The following is a 14,492-nucleotide window of genomic DNA, read 5'->3' as shown; positions in this document are numbered from 1 at the left end:
CCTTTTACTATTGGTTTTAATTCCCTTTGCAAGGTCCAACTCTACTTGACTTTTAGCCTGTCTCACTTTATCCCTACATGTTCTGACCTCAATAAGGTAGTTTTACTTGCTGATCCCTCCCATCTTCCACTCCCTGTATGCTTTCTGCTTTTTCTTAATCACCTCTCTGAGATGCTTGCTCATCCAGCTTGGTCTACAACTCCTTCCTATGAATTTTTTCCCCTTTCTTGGGGTGCAGGTTTCCGATAGCTTCTGCAGCTTTGACTTGTAGTAATCCCAGGCCTCCTCTGTCTTTAGATCCCTAAATTCTTCAGTCCAATCCACTTCCCTAACTAATTTCCTTAATTTTTGAAAGTCAGCCCTTTTGAAATCAAAAACCCTAGTCAGATTTATTTTTGTTTGTCCTTCCGTTCAGTTTGAACTGAATTAGCTCATGATCACTTGAACCAAGATTGTCCCCTACAACCATTTCTTCTATGAGGTCCTCACTACTCACCAAAACCAAATCTAAAATGGCATCCCCTCTAGTCAGTTCAACAACTACTTGATGAAGGAATCCATCAGCTATCGCATCTAGGAAAATCTGAGCCCTATTATTATTACTAGCACTGGTCCTCCAGTCTATATCTGGGAAGTTAAAGTCTCCCAGGATCACACAGTTTCCATTAGTATTTACTTCATTAAAAACATTAAAGAGGGCTCTATCCACCTTGTCTGAATCAAATCCACTTTGGCTGAAATTAAGTTTTAGCCACCAGAAAGCATGTTTTGTTTTGTTTTATTTGTAACCATGTTTTTCTTCGATTCTTACATATTATCACTTAAATATCTGTTAGTTAATAATAAATTTATTCTTGTTTTATTATAAAAACATCTCAGTGCTGTGTGTTTAAACTGAAGGGTGAAGTCCTTAGCGAAACTAACAGGCTGGTGTGTGCTCTGTGCCTCTTTGGAGGCAGTAAACCTAATAACTTCTGTGAGTATCCTGGGAGAGAGGCTGGACGCTGTGGGGGAGATGGTTTTGGGGAGATGTGGGACTGGAAGTGCTGTTGGTGTTGCCCTGCAACCAGGCTGGTGGAAGCCAGGGGGAGGCCACTGTGATGTGAACAGGCTGCTGGTGTCAGGGAACTGAGTCATAGCTGCACAGCACATGGTTACAGGCAGGCAGTGACACAACCCCTTACTGGTCTGGGTAAAGCCCCAAAACATCACAGCCCCTCTCCTCTCCCTGCCGTTTCAGTTTTGGTTAGCTGAGCTGGCTCCCCACTCAGCTTGTTGGCTCTGAAAAATCCCTTTCTTAGGGACTTAGCTGTCTCCATGCACAGAGGACAACCACATGGAGCTTAGGTTACATGGAGTCACCCAACTCAGGATTGAAAATTCCACTAGGTGGCCGGCTGCCTGGGATGAGGCAATCAAGTGACGTCTAAAACTTTTTAAAAATCCGTCTCTAACTGACTTACCCAACATCACAGAAGAAGTCTGTGGTAAACAGGAATTGAACCCAGGCTTTTCACAGCCCAGGCTAGTGTGTTAACCTCTGGATCAGCCTTCCCCAAAAATGCATGATATTATAGTCTTCTTTGTATATACAGTTATATTTGTTTTTTTTTTTCAGGGGGCGGATCAACCAAATACGCACAGATTGACATAGCAGCCACGGAGACAGCCCACAAAGTGGGAACTCAGCACGCTCAATGCCGTGAGGAACGCCTGCAGGAACTTGAACACAAGAAGAAAGGATCCCAGGAGTGATCTGTTTGGGAAAGAACTTTTTGCTCACTGTAACTTGGTACTAATTTAAATTTCAAATGATTCACATATTTATTATTTAAAATATACTCTTATAAAAGCTGCCCTTGTTTATCATATTTATACCAGACTCATTCCAATATTCTAATTCCTAATTGGAAAACTGGTAGCATGGTGTGTGTTTTAAGCTTTGAGTGTAATGTCCAGACGTTCTCTTCTTTTTCCATTTACAGTATATGTAAGTTACCGTTTTCTTTTTCTATAACTCAATAATCTTGGAAGAATGTGGTGCCATAGCCCAATGATTACTGATCAGAGGCATTGTATTTAAAGAATGTTGAATGTGTGCAAATAAGGATGTATGTTTGTGGGTAGGTGTGTATTCATACAGTATTGATCTATGCAAATAGACATATTTGTATACATACACTTGAGTACATAAAAAACACAAAAAAACATATTCAGGTATGGTTAAGGATCTTACTTAAATACCAAAGAAAGAAAATTCAGAGTTTAAAACCTTTTTCTACTGGCATAATTTTGTCCAAATACAAGCTCACTTATGCACATGCTTAACTTTATATAGGTGCGTAGTCTTATTGAAGTCAATTGTCTACTCCTGTGCATCAAGTTATGCATATGTATAAGTGTTTGCAGTGTCGGGCCATATTTATTACTGTCTAGTTGTGCCTGCAAATCAGAGAATTGAGGCCAACATTTCCAAAATCCACTATTTTTAGGTGCTTTGGTTTTTGGGTACCCAACTTTAGAAGGCTTGAGCTTTATTTTCAGAGGCATTGAATACCTGAACCTCCCATTGACTTTGACTAGAGTTGTGGATGGTCAACAACTTGAAAATCAGGTTCCTGGTTTCTCAAGCTGAGCTGCCCAAAATCAAGGTACCCCAAATTAATAGTCACTTTTGAAAAGCTGGGCCTGCATTTGCATCTCCAAAACTGTGCCTCAAAAATGGAAGCCAGGATCAAAATCAGTCCATTAGAGTTAAAACTAAAACTGCCATTTACTCATTCCATGCTATGCCTCAATATTGCAGAACCAATGCTATGTAAGATCACACTGTCTTTTGACACCCTACAATGCATAGGCACAATGAGATGTACTATAGAATATAGTTTTAGCTATATTTCTGAGATGTCTTGCTTTAGCATAGTTAAATTGACATTGTATGCTTCAGAAATTTGGCCTATTCTTTCTTGCATCAATTTGCAATTTTGTGGTTTGTGTTTTTGTCCAGAGACAAAATGCTATTATTTGTATTTAAGTCTATGCCAGAGAACCTAGAGTAACAAACCAGAATGTACTCTGGAGAGAACAAAATGTTGGCAAGGAGTAACATATCTGTTTTGAATTTCCAAGGATTAGCAGAAGCAAGTTAATTAAAAAAAATACTCTACTGAAAAATACTTTGACAATATCATTTTAAATCAGAATCTTAGGAACCAATTTTGCTTGTAGATCCATGCAGTAACTAACATCAATGAGCGAAATTTTGGATTGAAATGGATTTTACTCACTGATTTCAATCCCTTGTGTCTATTTGAAGGCAACATTTCTTTTTTTTTTTACATTTAACAATTAGCATTAAAAATGCTCCAGGCCTCTTAAGTAAATAAATAAGCATATGACAATAGCTACTGTCATCTTTCACATAGAATTATAGAATCGTAGGATGGGAAGTATAAGTACATATCAATGTGCTATCTCTTTAGGGACAGTGATGGTTTATTTTATAAATATGTGTTCACCCAATTTTAAAAATGTTTTATTTTTTGCTGAATGGACAGTTATAATGTATTTCGTAAATTTGTATTGAAAAGAACTATGATATCTTGGACTCTTACTGCTTCTTGGGACCTGTTTCAGTTAGCACCCAATCCTATAAGCTTCTCCCTCCCGCCATGCATGGGACTCCCAGTGGAGTTGATCAGAGTTTTCCATAGAGAGGGCTTGCAGGATCTAGCCCTTAGTTATATAAATATTTGTATTTAATGTTTAAAATGCATATTATTTACCTGATTTACTGAAAAGTTTTTTTTATGTTTTACTGCATCACTTTGTAGTTAGTCACTGTTTTTTTTGAAAAGGCTTTTTGATACAGGGCTGGCGTTAAAATACTTGTAATAATTATTAGTGTCACGGAAGGCCAATATTTGGACTTGAGGAGCCTGATCTTCCCTGTCACGTATATAGCAGCAGTCATGCCAATGCGGAGTTTATGTCATGATATACTAAGCTGGTTTTTACACATTGCAACATTACCTTAATAAATGGCAATACTGTGTCACAACAGCACAGGGCAGTGCTATCATGCACTGATTCAAAGTCAACCCCCCCAAAGCCCTGATTCTGCACTGGGATCTGCTACTGCAGAACTCTGCACCCACCCAGAATTTGCATTAGTGAATCCTCATGCAGGATTGGGATTGTAATCATTGCAATATCATGACACAGCATGAGGCTACCCGCAGCAGACAATTTGAAGGGGAAGGATGGTGGCATTTCCCTGTTTTGGATAGAATTCATCACTCTCATTTTGGCTACACTGACCTAGCCATGGATGAATGAATTCAGATATTTCTGATGAGCCAATACATGCATAGTCTTTCAAATGTACCACAGTCCATCATAATGAATATACCTTCCCAGGGAAAGATGCACCTTTATAAAGGCCGCATTACCCTACAATGCTCCTCCTCCACACAAATTACTCTCTTTGAATACGGGACATTGCAATGTGGTTATTTGGGGGCAGAGGGGACACACAACTTTGGATCCCACAAATTCTTCAGCTGCTGCTGCCTTTAAATGATGAGTTACAATGTTAGAGACACAGTCAGGTTAAAATTTATGTCTCTCTGTGTTTTTATAGATTATATATAGTAACATTACTAAAGAAAATTGTCTATCCATCCATCCAGAAAGATATGTCTCCGTACTGAGGATTCTAATAGCACCCTATAGGGCTGCATGAAAATTTAAATTTTTAAACCTCTTATTTACTTTTCAGTAGTCATGCTCTTTGTTTCCTTTTTGCCTTTCAGATAGCTTGGATAATAAAAAGTAGACTACCATTTTTCACTTTTGTATGCAATCAGTCTGCTTTTATATTTGATTTCAGTGTCAGGATCCCATGCACAATTGCGACGGGGTACAATTTGGATGCAGATGCAACATGGCAGTGTAAACTTATTGAAAAGAAAAATCTTTTTCAATTGGAAATGTATATAAATCACAGAAACATTTCTATTGGCCTTTCAGTTGATAAGCGCTTGTTTTTAACAAAACATATATTTTGGGCTAAATTTGACCTGGCTGGTGTCCCTTTAATATGTTTATATGGACTTTCCTATATTGAGAAATGTTGTACTGGGATGAGCAGTAGCTGTTCAAATCTCAATATCTTGGCTATGTTAAAAAAATGAGTGGTTGTTAGTTTTATTTTTAAACTATCACACAGGCCTCATCTATGTTATGGACCTACACAAGCTTACTTTAAGAAGGTTTCCTGAGCTACAGCACAGGAGCATACAAAAATGGGAAGCGTTTATCTTTTAGACTTCTGTAAAGGCCAAACAGCTCTTTCAACAGGTTGCATTACAAAAAAAAGTTAGATTCCAGACTAATACCTTGGTCCCAGTGCCAGACCAAGACAAATTTTAAAGGCCAAGCTATAATTCCATGACCAGACCATTGTTAAATATAGTGCTTCTATCACACACATTTATAGGGGTACACACACACATACCCTTAACAAAAGAGGGGGGAAGAAGAGAGAGATCTACACTGCAGTTTGTGATTCAATTCAGAGCTGTGGCCAAAATACCAAAAACCACTTTAGCTACCTGTCATCAGGTGAAGTATTGTGGGCGCAATGGTAGTCAGGCAGATCAGGAAGTCTAGCCAATATTTGGTCCATCTCGAGTATAGGCATGTTTCACACACATTTATGTGTACTCTGTGTGATACATCTTCGATTTTACCAGTCTTACACAAGTAGGATACTTTCAAACCTAACTACTTCAGTGGCTTTTATGGCATTGTTTTAAAGCAGTGATGTGGCATTCATTGTCATGTGTGACCCTTCAGGTGAAAGAAGGAATTTCTCTCAACTAAATTGTAGAGCTGTGGCATTGGAGCCAAGATTTGTAAAGGAATTTAGCTGCCTTAAAATCAAATAGACATCTAGTGGGCTTTTCTAAAGCATGTAGGCACCTAACTTGCTTAGGTAGGTTTGAAATCCCCACTAGTGTCTATCTGCGTCTTTAGGCACCTAAATACCTTTGACACTCTGGCCCTGGGATTCGTCCTCAGCAAATAGCTTGGGCAAATGCTTATGCTTTTCTCTGTAAGACTTAATATAGTTTGGTGGCCTGTACTATTATTGACTTATCCTTGATTTACATTGTTTTGTCAGGTCATGAAATGGATGCAGTACAGTAAAATAAGCAGTTCATTGATCCATGGAAGCCCTCTTTACCCTTTGCTAAAATGGCCATAGCAGGAAGTGAATTGCCAGATAATACCATAGTCTTGCATTTATACAGCACCTTTCGTCCAGAAGGATTGCTAGTTGCTACACAATCTGTTCCACAAACAGGTCATTTCACACACAACTGAAATAGAGTGGATTGCAACACAGCATCACTTTAACCTCACCCAGCAATACTACGCAACAGATTAGGGTAAGGAACAAGGAAGAATACCATACTGAGCTGAAGTTGTAGTTAAGTAGGCCAAATATGACATCCTGGCCAAATGTCAGCTCAAGTAACTGGGGTTAACAAAAAATGCCATGCAATCTGTAATGATCACGTATTGATGACCTCACTAGTGCATTTCTTCTGAAAGATGGAGCTTTGGCAGCACTATATTCTTTTGAGTCTTGGGTTGTTGATGTTCAGGATTTCATAGATAACTAAAACAACCTTATCTGGACTTTCTTTGAATGGACAGAACATGTCTCAAAGGGAAACATAACTAATGGATATTGCGAATTGTAATACAATACACTTTTTATTAAAGTTGTGCAAAATCTTAGAAGAGCCTAACTGCTAACCAGCTTACATTTTAATAAAAATTTAAGGGAGATCTAATTAGTTTCTTACTGTAACTTCAAAAAATACTTGCTTCTACTCTGGTGCTGCATAAAGACAGTCCAGGAAGAATTTTAGTCTGTTGTTCTACTGCATATGTGTATGTATTCAATATAAGCATTTTATTAAAATAGTAAGTGACAAGTTCTTTGAGGGATAGGCAACAGGGAAGAGGAGATCAGAAGGCAGATTTAGTAAGTGTGTGAGTAATTTCTTTCTTTGTCAGTACCATATTATATTGTGAGAGCCTCAGAAAAGACCAGCATCTGGTATTGTATCCATTCAGTTTTACCCATCTGTGAACTATGTTGGTAATCTGCAGGGAGTGTAATTTATACAAAATGTAGTAGATTATGGTGGATCTTATCTTTGGTAGGGTGACATAACCCACTGAGACTACAGGGTCCAGTTTGCAATGAACCATACAGATGTGTAATACACAGGCCCATGTTTCCCTGTTACAGGAGACAGTAGAACCCGGTGGGCTGTATTTGACCTTCGTGTCACACTTTTACTATGAAGAGGCTGTATGTAGAAGCTCTTGGCACAAATTAGAAATACATTAAAATCAGTGGTTTGAGCATTAGCTTGCTAAACCCAGGGTTGTGAGTTCAATCCCTGAGGGGGCCATTTGGGGCAAAAATTGGGGATTGGTCCTGCTTTGAGCAGGGGGTTGGACTAGATGATCTCCTGAGGTCCCTTCCAACCCTGATATTCTATGATTCTATGATTCTATGATTAGTATTGGGAGTCTGACAGGCAGGCAGGTGGACTGGCAGTGAGGGTCTGAAAAGCCCTAGTGGTCAAGAGCAGCACTTAACCTTGTCAAGAAGGAGACCAGGGCTAAGAGCAGTGCAGTAGAAATCGGGTGCCTCTTAAAAAAAAATACTATAGTATTCTAGTCGAGGATTTTCAGAGCCACCCAAGCATGCCCGTAAGATGTCGTGTTTGGGACCATTACTGAAGAATTACCATATTTCTTTGTAGACAAAACCAGGGGTGGCAGTGACCTGAGGTGACTGCACCTTTTGCCCTCCTAGTCAAATGGAACGTGTACTAGAATGTTGATAGTGAGCAGGGGAAAGAGGCACTGGGAATGAAGCAGAATCTCCAGAACAGAAGAATAGACAATTCCCATGCCAGTTCTTGGGTGCCTTAAGAACCCCATATTAGTCAAAAAGGAATAAAAATATAAATGAAGCTCAGGCTAACTGCAGCAGCTACAACTATGGGTGTGGTGCAGTTAGCAGTCCATTCCACAAGTCGTAGCCCAGGCCAGGTCTTATAAAGAGCCTGGACCTGATTCTCCTCTCATTTACACCAGTATAGATCAGTGGTATCTTCCTGGAAATCACCAGCTTTATGGCAGTGTCGTGAGAGAATCTGCTCCCTGTCAGATGACACTAGTCAGCACAGGACATGTTACTAATTCTGGGAGTTGGGAAGAACCGATTTAATCTCACTGTGTCCAGCTGGCTAACCAAAGCTATCTCTGGATTTGTTAGTCTCTCCTCCTGTCTCTTCTCTACGCTGTGATATACAAGGCTACAGTACTCTGCATCTTGGTGAAAGGTTAGCAAGTTCCTCAGCCTGTAGATGTTTGATACTCTCATGCTGCTGTACATTTTTAACCCATTCACATATACTTGAGCATCCTTGATGCAGATCATGTTCTTTACCCTTAAAGTATTGTCCATTATAAAAACACAAATATCCTTATACATCACTCTGGTTTGCACTGAAATTCAATGGGATTTGGCCATCTGACTACCTTATGTTCTTTCGTAAATCTCTGACTTCAGCTCTAAATATATGGCAGTTAGAAAAGGAGGAAAAGTAGGTATAAGAATGCCTCTTGTAGGTATAGGAATGGGCACCCTGCCCGAATTGTAAGGGGATCACTTGGGAGAACTATGTTTTGCAGCCATACAAACAGCATTTCTCTGTAAGGGAAAAATAATGTAGGTATTTTTGTTGTGTATTGCAAACTGGTGGCCAGTGTGAGAATAGCTATTTACTGTTAGAAGCTCTAAGGCGGTACTGAGCATACTCCAGAGGGTTGTGGAGATGTGTGAGGAAGTTTTTCAAAGATGGATGCTGCTTTGCTGTCTATGTGAACCTGTACTAGAATGAAAGACCTCCTTTTTTCAGTTCTAATTTGCTTTGGGTCTCCAAACACTATTTTGGCACTGAGGATAAACTGAAAACAACAACCAGCAAGTTCTATGTGAATAAGTGAGAACCTTGTTTTTAATTGCAAAGAAAAATGGCCACATATGAAAAAATGAAAGAGTATGAAGAGCAGGAAGAATGGATTCAGTACCAGAAAAGCCCAGTGCCCTTTGGTGAGCTTGTTAAATTTGTCATGCATCATAACTCCATGCCATCACAGATTGTGCAGTTTTATATTTAACAGTTTCTCCCAACAACCTGGAATGTCCGTGGCAGTTTTGGTAGCAGAACTGCATCATTTATCAGAGCATTGTGATTTTTGGCACTATATTAAATGCCATGCTGCAGGATAGTCTTATCTGTGGTACAGGTGATGTAAGAATTCAGAGACATCTGTTGGCAGAGTGCACCTTAGATTTTAAAAAACACCTCTGGAAATAGCACAAGGCATGAAAGTAGATGCACAGCAGACTTTGGATTTACAGGGAAGCACTAAGCACTAATTGCAGGGAAGCACGTAGATAGCCTAAGAGTCATGGGCACCCATGCACAGATTGCCCAGCATTCTACACCTAGCAAATAAATCTTTAGGCACACAGAGGTATCTCCTTAAGAACACATAATATTGCTTTAGACGTGGGGAGAAACAGATTGCCAGGTTTGCTGGAAGCAGGTCATCTTGCAAAAGTGTGCTGTAAAAAAATGGACATGTGGAAGGGAAAATGTGGGTCACAAGAAAGAGCCAGAAGCCGAGGACTTGGCTATTCCATGTTTAATGTTACCAGCAAAACCCAAAGGGAAAAGCTACCACGAAAGGATGTTACAATTAATGGACAAAGACCAACCATGGAGACTGATACAGGAGCTTCTCTCTCTGTAATCAATGAGGTTCCTTATCACCAGTTGTGGCCAAGGGACAATACATAACAGCTGGGACTGGCAGAGAGGTTAAACGTATTAAAACTTAACTGGGCAGGCATCAATCATGTTCATACATTAAGCATAGAAGCACTTCTTGAAACACACTCGGAGCTGTTCACTGAAGGTCTTGGTACTTGGAAAGGAGTCACTGGCAGAACTTACATGGGTCCAGATGCTAAACCATGTTTCTTTAATCCAAGGCCAGTTTCTTATGCCATGTGCCCTAAGGTAGACCAAGAAGTGGATTGATTACAAGCAGCTAGTATTATTATTGAGCCTGTCCAGTTATCCGACTGGGCTGCTCCTTTTGTTCCAGGAGTGAAATCGGATATTGGAATGAAGTCTGCAATGTCAACTGTGTGGCCAAGTTAGCTACATATCTGCTCTCCAGGATAGAAGACATATATACCACCTTATCTGGGGGAAAAACTCACAAAAATCGATTTAAGTAATGTGTACCTCCAGATCCCTCTGGACAACAGATCTAACCCCTGTGTAATGATCAATACTCCTGAAGGGTTGTTTCATTACAACTGCCTCCCATTTCTAGTATCGGCAGCTTTGGGTATTTTTCAAAGGGCAATGGACAATTTATTTCAAGCCATGCCACATGTCTACGTATACCCTGATGATATTTTGATTACGGGAGATCTGATTCAGAACATTTACAAAACTTTAACTGGTTCTGAAAAAACTGGCTGACACAGGTACACATCTTCTCTTGAGTGTATTTTTCAGGCTGCTGAAGTTATTTACCTGGGACACCAAATTGCGGCAACTAGCTTACTTGCAGTAGAGGAGGAGGTATGGGCAATTACTGAGGCAACATCACCAAAGTCTGTGAATTGAAATCCTTTCTAGGCCTGCTAAACTATTCTAGTAAATTTTTATCCAGCCTGGCATCTGTATTGGCTCCATTACACAAACTGTTACAGAAAAGAATAAAATCCTCCTCAAAAACAAAAATTAGCTTTTGCAGAAGCAAAGAAATTGCTAAAGTTATCAAATATTTTAGTTCATTCTGATAGCCAGAAAGAACTAGTACTGTCATGTGATGCCTAATCATATGGTGTGGGAGCAGTACTAGCCCACTGAATGACAGATGTATCTGAGCAGTCCATCAGTTAGGTACAACAGTCACTAGGTCCAACAGAAAAAAATTATTCCCAATTAGAACAAGAAGTGCTAGCCATGGTTTTTGGGATAAAGAAGTTCCACTCTTACCTGTGTGGCAGGCATTTTGTTATACATTCAGACCATAAACCACTGAAAGGTCTGTTTGGTGGGGCACACCTGTACCTTCTGTGGCATTTGCCAGAATTCAGATATGGCAGCTCATGATTACAAGTTTGATTATAAACCTGGAAAGGCACTGGATAATGCAGATGCTCTGAGATGACTTTCTTTACAGGATAACCCACTCAAAGCACCCCAGCCTGCAGAAACCATCTGCCTTATTGAACTACTGTCCAATTCCCTAATCAACGCAGCACAGTTAAAAAGAGAGCGACCAATTATTGTCTCAAGTGCAGAGAATGGTTACAAATGGCTGGTAATCAATCTCATTATTCCTGAAAAGCGTCTTTATATCCAGGATGGGTGCTTATTATAGGGTCCCTTGTGATTGTAACTCTAGTAAATAGACTGGTGGTGCTAAAGTCACTACATGAAGTGCATCCTGGTATGTTACACATGAAGAGGCTTGCATGCAGTAATGTGTGGTGACTGGGAAAGGATCAGGCTATTGAGGGTGTGGTTTGCCAAGCCAGCTGCCTCTCCACTGAAAGTTCCTTTGCAGCCATGGGAGTGGCCTCAGTGTCCCTGGATGAGGCTTCATGTAGACTCTGTTGGTCCATTTATGGGGAAAATTTGTTTTTAATAACTGATCCTCATTAAAAATGGAGTGAGGCACACGTAATGCCCTTGTCTACAGCTGAGGCTACAATTGATAAACTTTGGCTTACCTTTTCCATTTTTGGAGTGCCTTAGCCAGTGGTGAGTGACAATGATACCTAGTTCACTGGTGTTGGATTTCAGGAATTTATTTGAAAAAATCAGCATTGAACACATTAAAACTGCATGATGCCACACTTCTCCAAATGGCCCATAGAGTGGGCGGTGCAAATCGTAAAAGAGAGAATGAAGAAGATGGCATATGGTAGCACAGAAGCCAAGGTGGCCAGGCTTCTGTTCCAGTATCACGTGACACCACGAGCCACAACAGGAAAATCACCTGTAGAACTCTTAATGGGAAGGAAACTAAGAACTCATCTGGAGTCTCAGACCCTGGTAAAGCTGCTACAGTGAAGGAAAGGCAGGCACCTCAAAAGTTATATTATGATGCAAAAGCATCACCAAGAACATGCGGTATAAGTAGTGTACCTAATGCTCTTAATTTTTGCAATGGCCCTTGCTGGTTAGCAGGTTGCATCATAGCACATGTGGAACCACTTTCTTGGGTGACTCAGTTACCAAATGTGAGGCACATTCGTAGATAACACAAATAGATTCATCTGCAGTACCATGAGGAGTTACCTATAGAGTGGTAGTTCTTAACCTTTACTGCAGCCTGAACCCTTTTGGTTCTCAAAATATGTTCTCACACCCCTTATCAAAAATCAAAATATGTTAGATTCATAGATACTAAGGTCAGAAGGGACCATTCTGATCATCTAGTCCGACCTCCTGCATAGCGCAGGCCACGGAATCTCACCCACCCACTCCTACGAAAAACCTCACCTATGTCTGAGCTATTGAAGTCCTTAAATCATGGTTTAAAGACTTCAAGGAGCAGAGAAGCCTCCCTCAAGTGACCCATGCTACAGAGGAAGGCGAAAAACCTCCAGGGCCTCTCCAATCTGCCCTGGAGGAAAATTCCTTCCCGACCCCAAATATGGCGATCAGCTAAACCCTGAGCATATGGGCAAGATTCACCAGCCAGATACTACAGAAAATTCTTTCCTGGGTAACTAAGATCCCATCCACCTAATATCCCATCTCAGGGGATTAGTCCTATTTACCCTGAATATTTAAAGATCAATTACTTACCAAAATCCCATTATCCCATCATACCATCTCCTCCATAAACTTATCAAGTAGAATCTTAAAACCAGATAGATCTTTTGCCCCCACTGTTTCCCTTGGAAGGCTATTCCAAAACTTCACTCCTCTGATGGTTAAAAACCTTCTTCTGATTTCAAGTCTAAACTTCCTGGTGGCCAGTTTATACCTATTTGTTCTTGTGTCCACATTGGTGCTGAGCTGAAATAATTCCTCTACCTCTCTTGTATTTATCCCTCTGATATATTTATAGAGAGCAATCATATCTCCCCTCAACCTTCTTTTAGTTAGGCGAAACAAGCCAAGCTCCTTAAGTCTCCTTTCATAAGACAAGTTTTCCATTCCTCGGATCATCCTAGTAGCCCTTCTCTGTCCCTGCTCCAGTTTGAATTCATCGTTTTTAAACATGGGAGACCAGAACTGCCCACAGTATTCTAGGTGAGGTCTCACCAGTGCCTTGTATAATGGTACTATTTTCTCGCACCCCTTATCAAAAATCATTGAAGTAGGTCAGTTCTTTAAACCTAGATATATTTTTTGTTTGTATATTACAGTAATTGTTTAAAAATGTATAATGTTAATAAATACATAGGTTTGATTAAACAAAGTAGTTGTACATAAGAATGGCCATACTGTGTCAGACCAAAGTTCCATCCAGCCCAGTATCCTGTCTACCGACAGTGGCCAATGCCAGGTGCCCCAGAGGGAGTGAACCTAACAGGTAATGATCTAGTGATCTCTCTCCTGCCATCCATCTCCACCCTCTGACAAAAAGAGTCTAGGGACACCATTCCTTACCCATCCTGGCTAATAGCCATTAATGGACTTCACCTCCATGGATTTATCCAGTTCTCTTTTAAAGCCTGTTATAGTCCTAGCCTTCACAACCTCCTCAGGCAAGGAGTTCCACAGGTTGACTGTGCACTGAGTGAAGAAGAACTTCCTTTTGTTTTAAACCTGCTACCCATTAATTTCATTTGGTGGCCCCTAGTTCTTATATTATGGGAACAAGTAAATAACTTTTCCTTACGCACTTTCTCCACACCACTCATGATGTTATATACCTTTATCATATCCCTCCTTAGTCTCCTCTTTTCCAAGCTGAAAAGTCCTAGCCTCTTTAATCTCTCCTCATATGGGACCCATTCCAAACCCCTAATCATTTTAGTTGCCCTTTTCTGTGCTTACGTGCCTGTGCTTAACTTGTGTTTTTGATGATTTACCTTCTAAAAAAATCTGGCATGTCTCGCACCCCCAGAAAGGGCATCTCGTACCCCCAGGGGGTGTGTGCACCTCAGGTTAAGAACCACTGCTATAGAGGATTCTTATTCAAATGGTGAGATACCAGGTATTATGGAGTCATTAAACTATCCAACTGCTACATCCAGGTATAGTGAGATTGGTGAGGACCCCGTATCAACAACTACAGTGGACTTGAAAGTTAAACCTGCAGAGATGATAGGTTTTCTAATA

The 14,492-nt window shown here is 40.3% G+C and overlaps 1 protein-coding gene across 1 annotated transcript in view; it reads left to right on the top strand.

The window, feature by feature from the left end:
• DOK7 (docking protein 7) overlaps positions 1 to 4,208 on the top strand; it is a 107,643-nt gene extending 103,435 nt beyond the window's left edge. Inside the window, exon 12 of the mRNA XM_038399713.2 lies at positions 1,619 to 4,208. Within this exon, the coding sequence (XP_038255641.1) occupies positions 1,619 to 1,755 (137 nt within the window). The 3' untranslated portion in view covers positions 1,756 to 4,208. The remainder of the gene's footprint in view (positions 1 to 1,618) is intronic.
• Positions 4,209 to 14,492: the final 10,284 nt, after the last annotated feature.

Source organism: Dermochelys coriacea, chromosome 4, assembly GCF_009764565.3.
Source record: "Dermochelys coriacea isolate rDerCor1 chromosome 4, rDerCor1.pri.v4, whole genome shotgun sequence".
NCBI lineage: Eukaryota > Metazoa > Chordata > Testudines > Dermochelyidae > Dermochelys > Dermochelys coriacea.
The sequence above is the reverse complement of the archived record's forward strand: the minus strand, read 5'-3'. Positions and strand labels throughout refer to the sequence as shown.